The sequence below is a fragment of the Balaenoptera musculus genome, chromosome X (genome assembly GCF_009873245.2).
Source record: "Balaenoptera musculus isolate JJ_BM4_2016_0621 chromosome X, mBalMus1.pri.v3, whole genome shotgun sequence".
Classification (NCBI taxonomy): domain Eukaryota; kingdom Metazoa; phylum Chordata; class Mammalia; order Artiodactyla; family Balaenopteridae; genus Balaenoptera; species Balaenoptera musculus.
This window is the reverse complement of record NC_045806.1, coordinates 56,628,950-56,648,771: the sequence shown is the minus strand read 5'-3', so window position 1 is coordinate 56,648,771 and position 19,822 is coordinate 56,628,950. Positions and strand designations below refer to the sequence as shown.

The 19,822-nt window shown below is 40.1% G+C and overlaps 2 protein-coding genes across 6 annotated transcripts in view; one reads left to right on the top strand and one right to left on the bottom strand.

The window, feature by feature from the left end:
• Positions 1-16,298, bottom strand: part of KIF4A (kinesin family member 4A) — a 126,713-nt gene extending 110,415 nt beyond the window's left edge. Inside the window, exons 1-6 of the mRNA XM_036839578.1 lie at positions 15,738-16,298; positions 15,511-15,625; positions 11,947-12,137; positions 10,459-10,551; positions 7,316-7,482; positions 6,987-7,081 (exon numbers count right to left, since the gene is read on the bottom strand). Of these exons, the coding sequence (XP_036695473.1) occupies positions 6,987-7,081; positions 7,316-7,482; positions 10,459-10,551; positions 11,947-12,137; positions 15,511-15,625; positions 15,738-15,857 (781 nt within the window). The 5' untranslated portion in view covers positions 15,858-16,298. The remainder of the gene's footprint in view (positions 1-6,986; positions 7,082-7,315; positions 7,483-10,458; positions 10,552-11,946; positions 12,138-15,510; positions 15,626-15,737) is intronic.
• Positions 16,299-16,438: 140 nt separating this feature from the next.
• On the top strand, positions 16,439-19,427 carry PDZD11 (PDZ domain containing 11). Of its 5 annotated transcripts, none has more exons than XM_036839091.1 (7): positions 16,439-16,473; positions 17,029-17,128; positions 17,546-17,662; positions 17,897-17,953; positions 18,251-18,349; positions 18,577-18,637; positions 18,788-19,400. In XM_036839091.1, the coding sequence occupies exons 2-7, from the start codon at positions 17,042-17,044 to the stop codon at positions 18,820-18,822; spliced, it is 456 nt and encodes a 151-aa protein (XP_036694986.1). In that variant the 5' UTR covers positions 16,439-16,473; positions 17,029-17,041; the 3' UTR covers positions 18,823-19,400. The 5 variants fall into 5 exon arrangements, with proteins under 5 accessions (XP_036694986.1, XP_036694987.1, XP_036694984.1 ...); XM_036839092.1 differs by having other exon boundaries at positions 16,443-16,557; positions 17,546-17,629; positions 18,788-19,427; XM_036839089.1 differs by having other exon boundaries at positions 16,445-16,557; positions 18,788-19,396.
• The last annotated feature ends 395 nt before the right edge of the window (positions 19,428-19,822 follow it).

Genomic DNA, 19,822 nt, shown 5'->3' with positions numbered 1-19,822 from the left:
CTTTCAATAACATTGCTGGAGTATAAAACAGTACAAACCATATTACAGAACTGTTAGGCACTTTCTTATAAAATTAAGCACATATCTACCTCTTCCACTCCTAGGTAATTACCCAAGAGAAATGAAAATGTATGTTAACAAAAAGACCTGTACACGAATGTTCAGGGCAGCCTTATTCATAATAGCTAAAAACTGGAAATAACCCTAATTTCCATCAATAGGAAAATTGAAGAACAAATAGTGGTATAATCATATAATGGAATACTACTCAGCAGTACAAAGGAACACATTATTAATCAAAGCAAGAACATGAAAAAAATCTGCCCAAAAAATCTTAAGTTGAGCAAAAGAAGCCAGACACATGAAAAAATTATATGATTCCATTTATATGAAGTCTAAGAACATGTAAAATTAACCTATGGTGATAGAAGTCAGAAAGTGGTTGCTTAAAGTGTAATGTGGGAAGGGTGGATTGACTGGAAAGAGCACAAGAGAACTTTCTAGGGGAGATGGAAATGTTTTTTATCATGTTTTGGTTGGTAGTTACATGAGGGCATACAACTATCAAAACTCAAGATATTGAGCATTGAAAATATGTGCATTTTATTGTGTATAAACTTTACCTCAAGAAAAAAGTATATAGGAAGAAATACACACATAAGACATGAATCGAAAGATTAACAAAGTTAAAAAATGAGACTGGGCTTCCCTGGTGGCGCAGTGGTTGAGAATCTGCCTGCCAATGCAGGGGACACGGGTTCGAGCCCTGGTCTGGGAAGATCCCACATGCCGCGGAGCAACTCGGCCCGTGAGCCACAATTACTGAGCCTGCGCGTCTGGAGCCTGTGCTCGGTAACGAGAGGCCGCGATAGTGAGAGGCCCGCGCACCGCGATGAAGAGTGGCCCCCACTTGCCGCAACTAGAGAAAGCCCTGGCACAGAAACGAAGACCCAACACAGCCATACATACATACATACATACATACATAAAAAGAATGTAAGCAGACAAGAATAGCATTAAAAAATAAATAAATAAAAAATAAAAAAATTTAAAAAAAAAAAAAAAAGAGACTAAGAAAAATATATGCAACAAGGGATTAATATCTAGAATATAGAAACAACTCTTAAAGTCAACAGGAAAAATAACAAGAAAAACAAGAAAAAGTCAACCTGAAACAAAAAAACCAAATCAAAACAAAGGGTATGAGCAGGGAATTCACAGAAATGGAAAGAGAAATGGCCAGTAACACAAAAAGATGCTTAATTTCATAAGTAATTGGGGAAATACAAGTTCTAAAAAAATAACATGCAATGTTCAAGATAGGGGAAAATAAAAAAGGTCAATAATATCCAATATTGTCAACGGTACAGTGAAACATAGTCTCACATATTGTAGGTATGTGCATACTGGGACAGACATTTTAGAGGATAATATTTAGCAGTATTTAAAAATCTGAAATGTGTACACCCTTCAAACTAGCAATTCCTCTTCCACGTATATAACCTAGAGAATACTCTCACTTGTATATCACATACAAGGCTATTGACTGAGGCATCATTTTACAATAGCCAGGAACTGAACAACCTAAATGTCAGTCAAAACAGGAATAGTTAAACAAACAAGGTAGACTTTGTATACTGTGGGATCCTAAATAGCAGTTGTAAAAATGAGGTAGACTTATATACTAATACAAAAAGATTTCAAACATATATTGCTGAGATAAAAGCAAGCTGAAAAACAATATATGCAGTATAATAGCATCTATCTTTAAAAACAACAGGAAACACCAATAAAAATATATACACAGAAAAACATCTTGAATGCTACCCACCAGGCAGGTAAAAGTAGTTACCTCTAGATTAGGATCAGGTGGTAAATCAAGGGGGATTTTATCTTCATCCATATTGCTTATGTTTGTATACCAGGAATTGATTCATGTATTACTTGTGTAATTAAAAGGAGATAAATTGATTTAGCAATGCCAAAATTTTAAAAGGCATATAACAAATGTATTACTAAATGTGCATATATATATATATATATATATATATATATATATATACGTATATAGAAAAATATCTGGTGATGATAAACACCCAACTTAATAGCCATGGTCAAACAAGAGCCTGGCTGAAAACTTAAAAGGAAGATCTGGGGAGTGAAATGTCCACTGGGGACTTTATTTTATTTAATTTATTTTTTTAACATCTTTATTGGCGTATAATTGCTTTACATTGTTGTATTAGTTTCTGCTGCATAACAAAGTGAATCAGCTATACGTATACATATATCCCCATATCCCCTCCCTCTTGCGTCTCCCTCCCACCGTCCCTATCCCACCTCTAGTCCACTAGGGACTTTAAAAAGCTCTGATATTGCTGGAGAAAGCCATGTGCATGCTCAGGAAAGACCTAAACATGTCAGTAAAGACCTAGAAGGCCCTCATCTTGTACCTCTGGCTGACTCTGAGACCCTGCTCAAGAAGTAAAGACTAAGACAGAGTTGTAAAGAACCTTAGCATTGAAGGTAAGCCGCAACACAAACTCAGAGCCCTAGGCAAATGCTGGAAGAGTTATAGGTTCAAGGCATTTAAGGAAATGAGACCAATCACTAGCTAACTACTAAAGTAACTGAGCAGACACTTCTGTGACCACAAACTATAGGGAGTTGTAGAATTAGTCCAGTGAAGTCATTAAAGGTATAAAAACAGTAAGTTAGATTTATTTTAGGAATACAAGATGGTTTAGCATCCAAAAAGCAATTAATGCAATATACCAACAGAAGAACCAAAATAACGTGATCATGTCAATAGATGATGAAAAAACATTTGACAAATTCATGATAAAAACACTCAATGAACTAGGTATAGAAGGGAATTTCCTCAACCTGGTAGGGGCATCTGTGAAAAACCCACAGCTAACATCATACTTAATAGTAAAAGACTGAATGCTTTTCCCCTAAGATCAGGAACAAGACAACAACATCCACTCACGCCACTTTTATTCAACACTGTACTGGAGGTTCTCAGCAAGCTTGCAGGCACAAGATCAATATACAAAGCTCAATAAATAATTTGAAAATGAAATTAAGTAAAAACAATTCCATTTACAAAAGCATTGAAAAGAATAAAATATTTAGGAATAAATTTAACAAAAGAAGTGTAAAACTTGTACTCTGAAAATTAAAAAAAATTCTACTGAAAGATATTAAAGAAGACCTAAATAAATGGAAAGACATCTGATGTTTATGAATTGAAGGACTTGAAAGAACTGAAAGATGCCAACACTCCCTAAATTGATCTACAGATTCAACACAATCCCTGTGAAAATCCCAGCTGGCTTCTTTGCAGAATATGACAAGCTGACCCTAACAGTCATATGAAAATGCAAAGGACCCAGAACAGCCAAAACAATCTTGAAAAAGAACAAAGTTGGAGCCCTCACACTTTCCCATTTCAAAATTTATTACAAAGCTACAGTAATGAGGACAGTGTAGTAATGGCATAAGGATACACATATAGATCAATGGAATAGAATTGAGAGTCCAATTGCTTCTTAACAAGGATGCCAAGACAATTCAATGGGTAAAGAATAGTCTTTTCAACAAATGATGCTGGGATAACTGAATATCTACATGCAAAATATTAAAGTTTGGACTGCCACTTTACACTATATACAAAAATGAACTCGAAATGGATCTTCAACTTATATTTAACATTGAAAACTATAAAACTCTTAGAAGAAAACAGAGACGTAAATCTTTGTGACCTTGGATTAGGCAATGATTTTTTAGATATGATGCCAAACACCAAGCAACAAGAGAAAAAACAGATGAATGGAATTCATCTAAAAATTTTAAATGTGTGCTTCAAAGGACACCATCAATAAAGTGAAAAAGCAACCTAAAGAATGGAAGAAAACATTTGCAAAGCATATAACTGATATGGGGCTAGTATCCAGAATGTGTAAAGAACACACACAACTCAACAATAAAAAGATAAATAACCCAATTTAAAAAATGGGCAATGAATCTGAATGGACATTTTTCCAAAGAAGATAACACGAATTGCCAAGAAGCGCATGAAACATTATTAGCCGTCAGGGAAATGCAAACCAAAACCACAACGAGGTACCACTTCATACTCACTAGGATGGCTATAATTAAGACATAATAAAACTAAGAATATGGAGAAATTACAATCCTTTATATATTGCTGGTAAGAAGGTAGAATGGTACAGTTGCTATGAAAAACAGTCTGACAGTTCTTCAAAAAGTTAAACATAGAGTTATCATTTGACTGAGCAATTCCACTTAGGTATATACCCAAGAGAAATAAAAACACACATCCACACGAAAACTTGTACATCAGTGCTCATAGCAGCATTACTAATAAAAACCAAAAGTGGAAACAACCCAAATGTCCATCAACAAATGAATGGATAAATAAAAACTTAATATATTCATGTAGTGGAATATTGTTTGGCAATAAAAAGGAATGAAGTACTGATACATGTTACAACATGGATGAACCTTGAAAAGATGTTAAATGAAAGAATTCAGTCACAAAAGATCACATATTGTATGATTACACTTATATGAAATGTCCAGAACAGGCAAATCCATAAAGACAGAAGGATTAGTCACTGCCTGGAGGTGGGGTGGCAGGGGCTGGACAATGGAAAAAAATGAGTGACTGCTAATGGGTATAGGTTTCTTTTGGGGGTGATGAAAATATTCTAAAATTTATTGCAGTGATAGTTGTACAACTTTGTGAATATACTAAAAAATCACTGAATTGTACACTTTAAAAAAGTGGGTTTTATGGTATATTAATTACATATTAACTTTTTAAAAAAGAAATTTAAACAGCTACCATATGACCCACATATAACACTCCTAGGTTATACCTAAAGAGAAATTAAAACATTTGTCCACACAAAAACTTATATATAGATGTTCACAGAGCAATATTCAAAATAGTCAAATTGGATACAACTGATGAATGGGCAGACAAAATGTTGTATATCTGTACAATGGAATATGATTTAGCAATAAAATGAAGTAATGATACACACTGCAACATGGATGATCCTTGAAAACCTTATGTTAAGTGAAATAAGACAGTCACAAAAGACAATAAATTATATGATTCCATTTGTATGAAATATAGGTTAGTGGTTGCCTAGGGCTAGAAAAGGGGGTTGGGATGGGGAGTGACTGCTAATGGGTATGAGTTTCTTTTTGGAGGTGATGAAAATGTTCTAAAATTAGATTGTGGTGATGGTTGCACAACTCTGAATATACAAAAGTCCATTGAAATGTACAGTTTAAACGGGTGAATTTTATGGAATGTGAATTATCTCAATAAAGCTGTTAAAAAAAACTCAGAGGGCTTCCCTGGTGGCACAGTGGTTAAGAATCCGCCTGCCAAGGCAGGAGACACGGGTTCGAGCCCTGGTCTGGGAAGATCCCACATGCGGCAGAGCAACTAAGCCCGTGTGCCACAACTACTGAGCCTGAGTGCCTAGAGCCGTGCTCCACAACAAGAGAAGCCACTGCAATGAGAAGCCCGCGCACCGCAATGAAGAGTAGTCCCTGCTTGTCGCAACTAGAGAAAGCCTGCGTGCAGCAACGAAGACCCAACACAGCCAAAAATAAATAAATAAAATAAATAAATTTTTAAAAAAAACCTCAGACTGTACACCTAAAATAAGATAGAGGAGGCAAAAGAACCTTTAAAAATAGTCTTAAGAAGGATAAATCTCAAAGTACAAACATAGAACAAAAAGGGCACTTTTAAATACATTCAGAACAAAAAGCTGAATGAGGAAGAAATAGGTCTCTGCCCTGTGCCAGCAGTATAATAATGATAAATGACAAAGAGGTAAAATTCCTCAATTACTATTTCTGCTTCTGCCTTCTCAGTTCCCAAGAGGGAACTGAAGCCCAATATGAGTAAAGAACTCATTGTAGTAAGGTAGTAAGCAAGAACTCAACTACTTTAATAAGAGTTCAAATGTCTTGGACCAGATGAATTATAGCTGAGGGAACTGAGAGTAATTTCAAACAAGAACACTGAAGCTATGTCAATGATATTTGACGAATCACAGAGAAGGATGTTCCGGAAGACTGGGCAGATGTAATTTCAATTTTCGAAAAAAGAGAGGTAAGTTAATTCCATAAATTACAGACCAGTCAGTTTGATATAAGTCTTCTAGATTATTATAGGGATGGCTTGCAAGAACCTAGAAATGGAAGAATAAGCACTAGAAGCCAGCTTGAATTCACTTAGAAAAAGTCAATTTAGGCTAATCTTTATTTCTTTTTTGTACCGTTACTAAGCTGGTAGCTATGAAAAATATGGTAGACATATAGTATATCTGGACATTAGCAAGGCATTTGACAAAATCTTTTATGAGATCCTTAAGTACAAAATTGAGAAATGGGAGCTGGTTGTTAATTTTTGTTAGCTAGATTAATAACTGCTTGAAAGACCATTCCCAAAGCATGCAGATTACCAGGTCATTATCATGCTAGACGCAGGTTTCTAATAGCATATACCATGGGGTTCTCCTAGCCTTAGGAGCTTCATCGTTTATACCCAACCACTTAAATGAAGATATGGAAACCATGCTGATGAGGTTTATAAGTGACAACATCTGGGAAGGAGAGTGAATACTTGGGATGACAGAATCAGGATATTGATTTTAATTATAAGTAGTTGGGGGTAAAACAAAACAAAACAAAAACTAAAACTTGCCTGGGCCAGATGAAATCAAACCAAGGACCAGATCCAAATCTCATACCTAAATTAGAAAATGAGTGCAAGGGAGAGAAACAATTTTTCACTGTTTCTGAAATCAGCCTCAAACTTGAATTGTAGCTACTGTTAGAATGTGACCTGAGATATTCCAGTCAAGACACCAACAATAGCACGAAGAGTACTGGAAGTTTTTATCTACGACTGTAGCCTTAATTATTCTCACCCTCTTTTAGACGATCCCCTTCGGCCTTGGTTTTCTTCTGTCTTTCTGATCCAGCAAGGTCTACAAGATGCAGCTTGGAGCGAAAGCTGCTATTCCTGTGATGATAACAGGACACAAGTGAGAATGGTACACAAGCTTGAGGGTAGGTGAGTATCAAAGCTCACCTGCCGGCTCTCATTTTCTTTCACGTCAGTCCAAATGGCTCCATTCATTACTCATGCTCAGAGTACTGATGTCTGGTTATTTTTCAAATCAAGAAGCAACCTATCATTCAACTTTAGTAGAACTAATGTTAAAAATCTTGACTCTTACTTGTAATTTGAACTTACTTGTCACTTTTCTTTCTTTGCTCTATGGAGATTGTAAAGATGGCATGAGATCGGGATGACTGGGAGTTCATAGCTGTGGAGGCCACAGTCCTACAGTTGTTGCCCTGCTCCAAACAGGAAACAGTATCCAGGGCAACTAAAACAGTCTTCTCAGTGAGTCCCACAATCTAATTCAGAGAAAGAAAAAACTCTCTTATGATTCGACTTCAAATACTTCATCAGAGATATAAGGACTGGTGGTTTAAAAAATAATGCCTTGATGTTCCAGTAGAACCTCAATAAATAGTCATGGTAATAAGGGCTGGGTTTTTCATGTTTTTTTTAAAATTTTATTTTGTTTATTTTTGGCTACGTTGGGTCTTCATTGCTGTGTGCGGGCTTTCTCTAGCTGTGGCAAGCGGGGGCTACTCTTTGTTGCGGTGCATGGGCTTCTCATTGCGGTGGCTTCTCTTGTTGTGGAGCACGGGCTCTAGGCGTGTGGGCTTCAGTAGTTGTGGCTCGCAGGCTCTAGAGCTCAGGCTCAGTAGTTGTGGTGCACGGGCTTCGTTGCTCCACGGCATGTGGGATCTTCCTGGACCAGGGCTCGAACTCATGTCCCCTGAATTGGCAGGAGGATTCTTAACCACTGTGCCACCAGGGAAGTCCCATAAGGACAGTTTTAACTAGCAACTCTGTGATCACTGCAAACCAAGGTCTCCAATCTTCGCTGGGGACCTCCAAAACAAGGATGCCAGTCAATACTGGAGCTACAAAAGACCTCTAGATTTTATGGTAGCAATGGTATGTGCCTTCCAGGGAGCCCCAAGTGAAGGTAAGTTTTGGCCCTAAGGACAGCAAGGGCCACACAAATAGCTATGGTATTTCTCTTTGCTACATTCTCCTCCATGTGGCCCTGTGTTCCTCCCTATATCTTGGACCCATTTTATACCTCATATTCACTAGGGAAAATAGCATGGTACAATTTCCACTAGGCTTCCATTAGGAAGCCAGGAAAACAGGGTCCTAGGCTTGGTACTGTATCTACCCAGGAGAATTTGTATAAGATAAAATCTCTTGGAGCCTCTGGAGATTGAACTAGATGATTATGAAGTCTCTTCTAGCCTCAATATACTATGATTTTATTACCCCATAGCTCCCAAACCTATATCTGTGGCCCTAATTTCTAGTCCTATACTTCAAATTGCCTGCTACTTACACTTTGACATCAGTAAATTATAAAACCAAACTCATCTTCCTTCCACCAACACTGATTCTCTCCACTACTTCTTCGTTTCTACTAAGACCTCTATTCTCAAAACCTCAGATTCGCCTTTAATTCCTGCTATTCCCCCATATCTCACCTATCACCAACTCCCAGTCATTCTTCTTTTGAATCCATTGTTTCCTTTTCCTTTCCACATCTACCTGCCTAATCCAGGCCCATATTACTTCATGCCTGAAAAATAAGGCAAAGTTTCCCTAAATTTTCCTTCCTCATCCTAGTTTTTCTCCTTTTCAATCCATTCTTGTTTAGCCTTCCGAAAATCCTGCTTCCTAAAATGTCACCAAACTCCTAAGCCCTATGCTAGATAATGAGGGTACAAAGAGATCTTAAGATACTCTCCTAACCTCCCGGGAGCTAACTTAGTCGGAGATATACACGTAAGATAAAAACTTGGTAAAAGTAGCCAGTGCAATCCTTCATTCGGAAATATTAAGTAGCTTACATACTATTCACAGGGATAGAAACTAAGCTCTTTAGCCTGGCTTCATAATCTGGTCCTAACACATCTCCTATTACTTCCCAACCCATATCCTCTAATGCAGACAGACCAATCTAGTCTTATTACCCCCAGGAATATATTTTCTGCTTTCCTGCTTAAGCTATTCCTTACTACAAGAATAACCTTACTTCTTTACTTACTTATATTCCATCCATCCCAACTGAAGAGTGCTCACAAACTTGTCCTTACCCTCCTCAATTTGAGTCAGAAACTTAACACTTCTCTGTATTGCAAATTTTCCCTCAAATAGCGCTTGGGATTTAATTCCTGCCTTGGTATAGGACACATAAAAGATCTTAGTACTGGGTCAAGAGCCGGCTCAGTACCAACATTCTTTCTGGTCACAGCATGCATTTTACCCAGGTTTCTTATCCCCACTATCCAAACTGTCTTTCTGTATCCCACGCTTATCAGGCTTTCAAAATAAGTCTGATTCTTCAAGCCTTGCTTTAGTGCCTGGCTAATGACTTAACGACCCAGAAGGAAAAAAATTTCAGTAGCATAGGCATCTGCCCCTCAAGCACCTGCACCCTAAATTTCAGCTTTTTCTGCAGGGAAGAGAAGAAGGAGAGAAAGATGGATAAGGTATTATTTTCCCAAGTTTTCCTAAGTCTGTACTACCCTATTCTCATCCACTTCCCACCTCAAATTCTCCCACTCCTGAATACTCAAGCTGCTGCTAGAACCAAGCTCTGCCTGTTTTCAACACTGGCTCCTGGATTTGGTCCACTCCCATATACAATACTCCCAACCTTGCCTCAAACTTTGTTCAGCTACAGCTCCTCAGCCTACATCTATACCATGTGATGGAAGCCTCTCAAATAAGCGATCTCTTCTTCCTATGGTACTTATAAATTTTAAATTTTTGTATCGTTTTACTTTCTAAATATCATTCCAGAGATCTAGCACAATGTCTATTACAGTGTTGTCTAACAGAATTTCCTATGACCATGTTTTATATCTGTGCTATCCAATACAGTAGCCACTAGTCACGTAGCTATTGAGCACTTGATATGTGGCTGGTAACTGAGGGACTGAATTTCAAATTACATTCAATTTTAGTTCATTTAAGTTTAAATAGCCATTTGTGGCTAGTGGATACCATACTGGACAGCCCAGCCTCAGAACTCTGTAAATAGGCAATAAATATTTAATTGATATTAGCATTCCTTCAAGAGGTAATAGGAAGGTGATAAAACTTCCTTCCCCACAAAAGTTCCCATCTAGGAATTCTAGGTTAACAAAGGGAATTAGGACCACACAAAATCTGAAAGACTGAGATGTTAGTAGTCATTTAAAACCACAGTGGCAAATAAAAGGAGTGTGAACTTTAGTAGTGGCCAACATTTTAAAATAACATCAAATGAGAGAAAAACACACCTTTATGCCTTCCTTAGGATCCTCCCGTATATTTATTTGAGGGGCTTTCTCACGAGATGGGCACAGAAGATCCAAGATTTCTTCATTGTAAATCTGGTATTGTTGAAAACAAAGTGGTAAAAACAAGATGTTAACAGTGGTAATTGAGGAGTGGTGGGACCACAGGTGATTTTTAAAATTCTTTATGACTTTCTGTATTAAAAAAATTTTTTTCAACAAACATATTATTTTTATAATTAAGAAAAGGATTTTAACCCTACATGTAACCATTTGATACTTATAGGAATAAATTCACATATTACTTGTAACAAAATTGAGACTGCTCTCTTGAGAGAGTGTTTCTCAGGAATAGCAGACACAATGAAAGCTACATGGGTGCCCAAATTCAGTTCTTTGATGGTGTCATGACAACATCACCTTCACCAATTTTGTTAAAATGTAAGCAATGGGTCCTTAGTGGAGGGTGGAAGTGGGAAGCAAAAGGGAGAGGTAGCAACCAATATTTCAACAACAACCAGAACTTTAAGTACTAAAACAGTGTTTGCACATAGTAAGCACCACATTTGTTTGCTATTATTGCTGTTGCTACTATTTAATATAGCAGGTTCCTAAGTTATTTTTACATTTGGTCACCTTGGCCACAACTGGGTTAATCAAGAGTTTCAAGAAGGTTAATCTTAATGATGTTTAACTCCCCATCTTCCACCTCTATACCTCCTATACCAACTAACATATTGAGATTCAACTTCAGGATGAAGTATTCACATACTATTTATAATTGCATGTTTAAATTATATACATTTAATTATTGCTCCTTAAAGATAAGACATCTTATCACTGCTATGGAATCAACCAGCTAGTTTCCCAGAAGCCATAAGTTCCCTAACTATGTGTTTCTGGTGTCATGAGGTTAGATATAACTGGTCAGTCTACTTGTATACTGATATATAATAGAATGAAAATACCCACAAAGGCAGGGACTTCTGTTTTGTTCACTGATATATCCCAAATACCTAGAACAGGGCCTGTAACATGTAGGTACTCAATAAATGTCTGTTGAATAAACACTCTGTCATCACTTACACAGCTCAATACTTCACCCAATTTTTATAACATTCTTCATGGAGTAGCAGCATTATCACTCAAGCCTCGAAACACTAAAGGGATATCAAATATTTTTCTACAGACTCTACAGGGAATCAATAATAGAGGCCAAACTGGAATTAAAGGATTCCTATTATCTTTTTATATGGGAATGCCAACTCCTCTAACAATCGGATTAAACAGACTATTCTGACAACAGGGAAAGAACTGGGTGGGAGCCAGATCCAACTGAGCCAGTAAGTTTTCTCTATCAATTTATTAAAATGCAATTTACTAAAAATGCAATTTATTAATTTGAGTTATGCCAGGAAAAACCTGATTTGTATTTATTTTTCTACCCAAAGACAAATTTGAATTCAGAATAATTAAAGATAAATCATTTACCTCCAAGTATGATACTTTCAGAGTAAATTCGAAGTCACTCTTTTTATCAATTTCTTGGAAGAGCAGCTGTATTACTCTAGGAATGACCCCAACTGTTGGTTCATTTTCTTGCTCTGCAGTGTATGCACCGCCCATCGAATAGGTTTTTCCAGAGCCAGTTTGCCCATAGGCCAGGACGGTTGCATTGTATCCTGACAAAATAGAAGTCACATGCGCGGCAGTGCTCAAATATTTTCATCCAATCAATACACTCTACTTCCTTCAGCAATTACTTGTAACAAAATTGAGACTGCTCTCTAAACACAAGGGTCTCTTAGGAATGTCAGACACAAAGAAAAGTTATATGAGTGCCATGACTTTGCACTACTCCAAATAAGCAAAGAAGAAAAATATCAAACCTGAATGTGTGCCTCTCTTGATAGCCCTTAAAAGCTAGGAAGTAAAACACTTAAAGATATGACTGAGATAATGAAGGTAGCCAAGTCACTGTCTAAAAGCCATTCAGGGCTTCCCTGGTGGCGCAGTGGTTGAGAATCTGCCTGCCAATGCAGGGAACACGGGTTCGAGCCCTGGTCTGGGAAGATCCCACATGCCGCGGAGCAACTAAGCCCGTGCGCCACAACTACTGAGCCTGCGCGTCTGGAGCCTGTGCTCCGCAACAAGAGAGGCCACGATAGTGAGAGGCCCGCGCACCGCGATGAAGAGTGGCCCGCGCTTGCCACAACTGGAGAAAGCCCTCGCACAGAAACGAAGACCCAACACAGCCAAAAATAAATAAATAAATAAAAATAAATGTACTAAAAGCCATTCAGAGTTTTATAATTCTACTTTCTCTCTACTTCGAACAATTCTAAATTAGGGCAATTAAATGAAAGTTTTAGAAGCTGCATAAATAGAAGGGATTCCAACGTGTATTTCTTTGATTAACAGAGTCTTCATTCGAAAAGGCAACAAAGTTGCTTTTTACAGTCAATGAAAGCATCCCTCCCTATATGAATTCTCAGACTGCATTTGGACCGTATTATCAGGCTCTTCATAGAAATGTCATCATTTAAGTATGATTCAATGTGATATATGTCCTTTGCTTTTTTTTCTTTTTGAAAGAACTTATTCACCTAAATGAAGACCTTGATGTTCTGGAAGATCTTAAGATGTTAAATTGAGATTTTCACTGTAATAGATTGCTAATATCACCTGGCATGACTCTGGGACAAGAGAATAACATTCCATAATCTTCTGCAATACCACAGATATGTATATATAGTAATAAGTGGGGAAACCAAGTTTCAGTACTTTTTACAAAAACTCAGGGTGCTGTTGACCTGACTGAAAAATACTGGCTTTATCTCTGCAACTGAGAGCAATGTTAACAAAACACATAGATATTGGAATCACTTTCTACTTTATATTGCCTCTAAAGACTATCATTCTCATAGTTTCCCAAGTTAAGAATACTAAAGTAGAACTATAGTGTTCTTACTAAGCTGTGAAAGGTACATTCTGAGGAAGATAACAAGATAATGAAGGGCCTGGATACCATATTTTTTTTTAGGAATGGCTAAAGGAAAGGAGGGATGGTTAATTAGAAGAGACTTAGAATCAAATAATGGTCCTCCAAATGTGTAAATAGGAAAGATTAACTTTATATTGGAGAAGTCTGGCAGACATCACCTTAATCATATGATCAAAATGAACATCAATAGTAATGGAACAAATCAAAATCGTGTGCTGCCTGATAGAATTCAATGAGAAGAACACAGCATCACTTCTGTGATATTCCTGCTAAAGATATATTGATACAACCTGAATCTAATCATAAATAAACTTCAGACAAAACAAAATAGAAGAACAGTTTACAAAATAATTGGCCTGTGATCTTCAAAAGTGTCATGATCATGAAAGTCAAAAGAAGACTGAAGGAGTTTTATAATAAAGGAGACTATAGAAGTAGTACAACTAAACGTAACATATGATTTTGAACTAGATCCTTTTGCAACAAAGGACATTATTGGGACAACTGGTGAAACTTGAATGAGGTCTGAGGACCAGATGGTAGTGAGGTAGCAATGCTAATTTCATGATTCTGATGGTCGTATTGTAGTTACGCAGGACGAAGTTCTTGTTTGTAGCAAATATACACTGAAGTATTCAGGGGGCCATCAGGTCAACAACTCAAGTCAAACGGTTCAGGAAAAAAAAGTTCTTTATGCTGTTCTTGCAACATTTCTGTAAGTTTGAGATTACTGCTTTAATAGTTTAAAAATTTGAAACAAAGTATTCAATGTGTCCTGAGCCATGACATCATTTTCAGAAGTGAAAAAAAAAATGTGAATAGCTGTTGCTTGGAAGAAGGCTTCTGTTTGTCTAGAGGGATGAACTAACATCACTGGGTAGAGATTACGGAGAAGCAAATTTCATCTCAATATAATCTAAAACAATTAGAGTTGTCCAAAACCAATCAACAGGACTACCCTATGAGCCAGTGATATCCCTGTTAAAGAAAAAACTTTTAACCAGATGCTGGAAGTTCACTTAGAGATATTGCTAGAAAGTATTTTTCTTTGGATGGAAAGTTAGACTAGATGATGTACAAATATCCCTTTCAACTTTAAGGGACTAGTATGCCATGGTTCTGCTTCTTTTAAATAGCCCTCTGCTTTGAATCCTGAATAACCACTGTACTAGAATAACAATTAGACACCTCTCAGGCATTGCTCCCTTCTTCAGAACTTTGCCATGGTCTTCAATAACACTAAAGCCTTAGCTTCTGTAATCAAGATTATTAACTGGCCAGGGTATTCGGGGGCTTTAGGAAACCTCAAAGGTTTTAACTTTTAAAATATTTTTTCTTAAAGATAGGAGCAAAAAGTTTAACATTTCTAATGTATTTAAAAGTATGGGGACTTCCTTGGTGGTCCAGTGGCTAAGACTCCACGCTCCCAATGCAGGGGGCCCTGGTTCGATCCCTGGTCAGGGAACTAGATCCCACATGCTGCAGCTAAGCGTTTGCATGCTGCAACGAAGATCCTGCACACAGCAATGAAAATCCCGTGTGCTGCAACTAAGACCCGACGCAGCCAAATAAATAAATAAATATTTTTAAAGTTCACAAAAGAAAAAACACAAGTGATAAATGTCAATAAAATATAAAAAGATTTTTTAAAAAGTATGTATGTAGTCATCTATTTCCACTCCTACCCCTGGACTTTGAACTCTTCCAGGACCCAGAAGCTATGTTATTTATCTCTGAATCCCTCAACAGGCTTTGCAGTGCCTGGGCCTCAAGTAGATCCTCATCAGCACCCATCAAACAGCTTAGAATCTAATGAGGTTCCAGGACAAACAAACCGAAACATATACAAGTCAAAGATGAGCAGAACCATAGAAAGCAAATAAAGTATAAAACTAGTTTCAAGGGTACAAGTGATATTTGGTGAGTTCTCAGGCTGTGGGCTTTTTGAAGGCAGGACTCATGCTTCATCCATTCCTGTATTGGCAGCATGCAATCACAGTGCCTAACACAGTGTATGCTCAAGAACCATTTGAAGAATCAAACAGCCTCACCTTTAAACACGCCTTTTATGAGTGGTGCTACTGCTGTATTGAATACTTCCTCCTGTTCAGTAGAGGGGTCAAACACAAAATCGTAGGTAAAGGATTTGTCAGTACCAACCACCACCTAGAGAAGGCAAGGGACAAGGAGTAAGAAAAAAAAATGAAAGGCCAGACCACGCCCCTCACTGCCATTTAGCCCCAGCTGTTCAGAGGCAGGCCCAGGACTCGCTACGCACCTGAGGTTCCTCGGGTACGAAGGAAAGGCACATCTGGCAGCCCTCATTAATCTCTTTGGGGACCAGAGGGCGACATCGCAGTGCCACTCTTACAGGAATGCCCTTCACCTCTTCCTTCATGATCCTACCTCGGCACCGTCTCTGCGGCGGGGGGGTGGGGAAAGATGATCGCTGATTAAGTTTTGTAGGTCGGCAGGGGTGGGAAGGCGTTCTTCCTCAGTTCCGGCCTTCCTCGGAGGGTGTGGTGGGTTAGGGAAGTCAGCGGTAGCCTACGGTGGCGGCGTCCCCGTCCCAGCGGGATCGCTGCCTCGGGAAAGTCACTGTCCCTCAGACTTTGCCACGACAGGACTGCCAGTCAGCCCGACCCTCTGAAGAGAGCGAAGTGGCGTCTGAAATGAAAAGGAGAAGCCCAGCGGAGACGACAACAAAGAACCAAAGCCCCAGGGTACCGGGAAAGGCAGATCCTGAGCTAAGGTGTGCCCCCTTAACTCACCAAACTAAACGTCCCTTCCCCGGTCTCCCGCCGCCCTGTTCCAACCACAGCTTTAACCGCCAAGTTTCAAATCGCTCTCGGAGGCGCCAGCCAATCGGAGCGCAGAAAGCCTGTACGCAGAGCACGCACGCGGCGCGCGCAAGATGACGCGTTGGGGAGGAAGGAGGGCCTGCGCGCCGCACCCTGACCCCGCCCCTTTTCCACAGCTGAGCATCCGCTTCCGGGTCCCAGGCTGAATTGATGGTGAGAGGAGTACGGGGCGTCTGGGGCCTGCCGGCGGGAGAGGTGGTACGACGATTTTTACAGCGCCGTGGGCGCAGGACTCAGGCACGATGCGGGACGGGTATCTGGAAGGTGGCTGGTGGTAAAGGAAGGGCCGATCTGGGGTCCCCCACCATTACTGATCAAATTAGGGGATGTGGGGCGGTACCTTGCCCCGAGTCCCCGTGGATAGTTGGAGTCAGCACTCCCTTGAATTTCCAAAGTAGTCAGATCTTTTTAGACGCGTTCCTGATTTCCTCTTCTCTAGAATGAAGACGGTAACATCTATTTTGCAGGGTTGTTGTGAGAAAGGAGATCATTTCTATAGTGTACCTAACAGGTTGCTTGGAGTCCAGATATTCAGCCAAGTTGATAGTTTTCTTCCTTCTCTCCCAAAATGTTTATCACCTACCTAGAAGTGGGCCGGGCCTAGAGACTGACAGCCTTGGAATGGGTTGGGGTTGTTTTCTGAAACTCGCTGGGCTGCTATCCCTTTTGAACCATTTTCGTCAGCTTTGATTCACCCTTCCATTCCAGGGCCTTGCTGGAGATGGACAGCCGGATTCCTTATGATGACTACCCGGTGGTTTTCCTGCCTGCCTATGAGAATCCCCCAGCATGGATTCCTCCTCATGAGGTGGGAACCATCTGTACAAGGGATTTTTTCCCCATAGGCAAGGGATGATATATGAAAGGTAGGATGGCAGGGTTAGAAAGCTCAATAGAGAGTGAATCTTAGCCAGAAGTTAGATTCTGAGCAACTGGCCCCATTGGGAACTTCTTATGGAATCCTCCTGCCAGAGTCCACTTACACCAGAGAATTCTGGAAATTCAGAGCCCTGATTTCCATTTTGTCGAGGTAAAGAAGTGGGGAGCTACTGGGTGGCTAGCATTTCTCCACTGCTATCCGTCTACCTATTTGGACAGTGTTATCGGTTCTACTTAAACTAAGTCCATGACTTCACCTTCTCCTGGCTTCAGGGTGATGCAATTGTGTTCTAGATGAAGGTAGTAAGACTGGTAGTAAGATTTCTGGGGTTGCTGTGTCTTGCAGAGGGTATACCACCCAGACTACAACAATGAGTTGACCCAGTTTCTGCCCCGTATCATCACACTGAAGAAGCCCCCTGGAGCTCAGGTGAGCTTATGGAACAGTTGCCTCTTATTCCAGGTGAGATTTGTCCGTACCAGGCCCAGACGTTGGCCACGGTTGGGGGGACGGATTGGGAAGCAGGTAAGGAGGTAAAGAAACTTACTTTTATGGGCAGAAAAGCTGAGATGCCACTTCCACAGCTTCTGACTTCTCTCTGAGGGACACAAGGCAAGCTATCATACAGTGATGCTACTAGATGTTCTTGTGTTTGTGGTCTGTATTGAGCCCCCATTCTGTGCTCTTGTCTTACAGTTGGGATTTAACATCCGAGGAGGAAAGGCCTCCCAGCTAGGCATCTTCATCTCCAAGGTGCGTGTGCCTGGTAGGCAATATGGATAGCTACTTCCCTTTGTTAAGTTATCAGGTTGCAGAACCCTGATGTCCCAAGGCTGGGGAGAGGGATGATTTAGTAGACTCATAAAAGGGGCATAGTGGGGATACCCTTGCCCACTTAAAACTTCCCACCTGGCAAGCCACCCATTTCCCTGCATTGTCTCACACACACACACACAACCGATAGTACCTTACATTTGAATAGCACTTAATTCACTTACATTCTTTGAAATTATCCCACCTTGATCATGTATATTCTCTCCTTACCAACAGGTGATTCCGGACTCTGATGCACATCGAGCAGGACTTCAGGAAGGGGACCAAGTCCTAGCTGTGAATGATGTGGATTTCCAAGATATTGAGCACAGCAAGGTGAGCACAGCAGCCTGGGCTGTGGTGAGGCAAGAAGCCATCCCAGGTAGGACACAGTGGATAAGATTAGCCTGATGTATAACTTGATAAGAAACAATTTCTCCTTGGTAAGAGGGAAGCAGCTATTAGTGACCCAGAAGGTTGGAATGGCAAACTACATTCCTTCTGTTATGATTCTGTCCTGGGTTGTATCTCTTCATTTGTACAAGCTGCTGTGTTCCTTCCAGGCTGTTGAGATCCTGAAGACAGCTCGAGAAATCAGCATGCGTGTCCGCTTCTTTCCCTATAGTAAGTGCCGCTCTCTTTTTTGCTTACCTGGCAGGGCCTTCGGTAGGAACTCTTTAAATACCAATTACTAGAGGCCCTACAAGTTGGAGATGGGGAGTTGGGAGCTCAGGCCGGAAAATAACCTGCTCTTTTCCTCCTTCTTTCCCCCAGATTATCACCGCCAGAAAGAGAGGACTGTGCACTAGAGAGTTGCAATCCACAGCCCTCCACATGGAATCTTCTAGGACGAGCTAGCTAGGCCTCAGGGAAGCCACTTGGGAAACTCTACTCTCAGCCCCACCCTGGCAGAGTGGAGTAGGGAGGATGGGGAGACAGCGAGGCCCTGCCCTGAGCTAGCTGGCCAACTGCATTATCCCACCCATACTGCACTTTGAGTTCCCTAGTTTTCTAGGTGGGCTTCATTCCCTGGAAGGAGAAGGATGATGATGTCTAGGTATCGCTTAGCCTGTGGAGAACCCTGCTAGAGAAGGCAACTGACATTTATTGAATACCATGTGCGAGGCAATTCCACATATGTCGTGTCATTTTCATTAACGTCTACAAATCTTGGGGGCCTCCCACCTAATCTGCCTGGCCATCTCATCCCATCCTTATACTACCAGTCACACACTTTGGAGACTCCAGTGGAACCCCGTTTTCCCCCACTCCCTCCTTCTGTCTTCTCCCTCCAAAAAAGTAAAACACAATGCTGAGGAAATGTTGGTTGATACTGATTTGGATGATACTGATTGGGTGTTAAATGCCTTCGAGATAAAAATAAAAGCTCTTCCAAAGAGAGGAGCCACTAGAAGCAGCAGAGCAACACTATATGTACTTCACAATTATCTCTCTCAGAACATTAGGGAGACCCAGGAAGCTTATCTACAGTATAACTGAGGAATGGTATAGGGTGAGGGGGTACTGGAGGAAACAGTGCCCCTTCCCCCATGAGCTGTGGCCATTTCTCTGCAGGGGGCAGTATTAATATAGTTTTGTCTTTTCTTTTCCCAGATTCTTTCATCGGGAACATAAACTAAGGGAGAGGCTTAGATGCATTTCTTTTCAGGGACAGCAGTAAGAAATTGCTTCCCAATTTCCACCTGGTTGGTTGAGTAGTACTGACTGCTGATTTCCCCCTTGTCTTCACCCCAGCCCCCAAATAACCTTCTGCTATGTTCTTAGCAATCCATTGTTAGAGATTCCAGG

Bases quoted from the DNA above. Each gene is read 5' to 3' on its own strand.
- PDZD11 (XM_036839091.1), top strand. From the start codon at position 17,042: ATGGACAGCCGGATTCCTTATGATGACTACCCGGTGGTTTTCCTGCCT. The intron at 18,350-18,576 runs GTGAGCACAGCA...TGTTCCTTCCAG, and splicing joins AAGATATTGAGCACAGCAAG to GCTGTTGAGATCCTGAAGAC. The intron at 18,638-18,787 runs GTAAGTGCCGCT...TCTTTCCCCCAG, and splicing joins TGTCCGCTTCTTTCCCTATA to ATTATCACCGCCAGAAAGAG.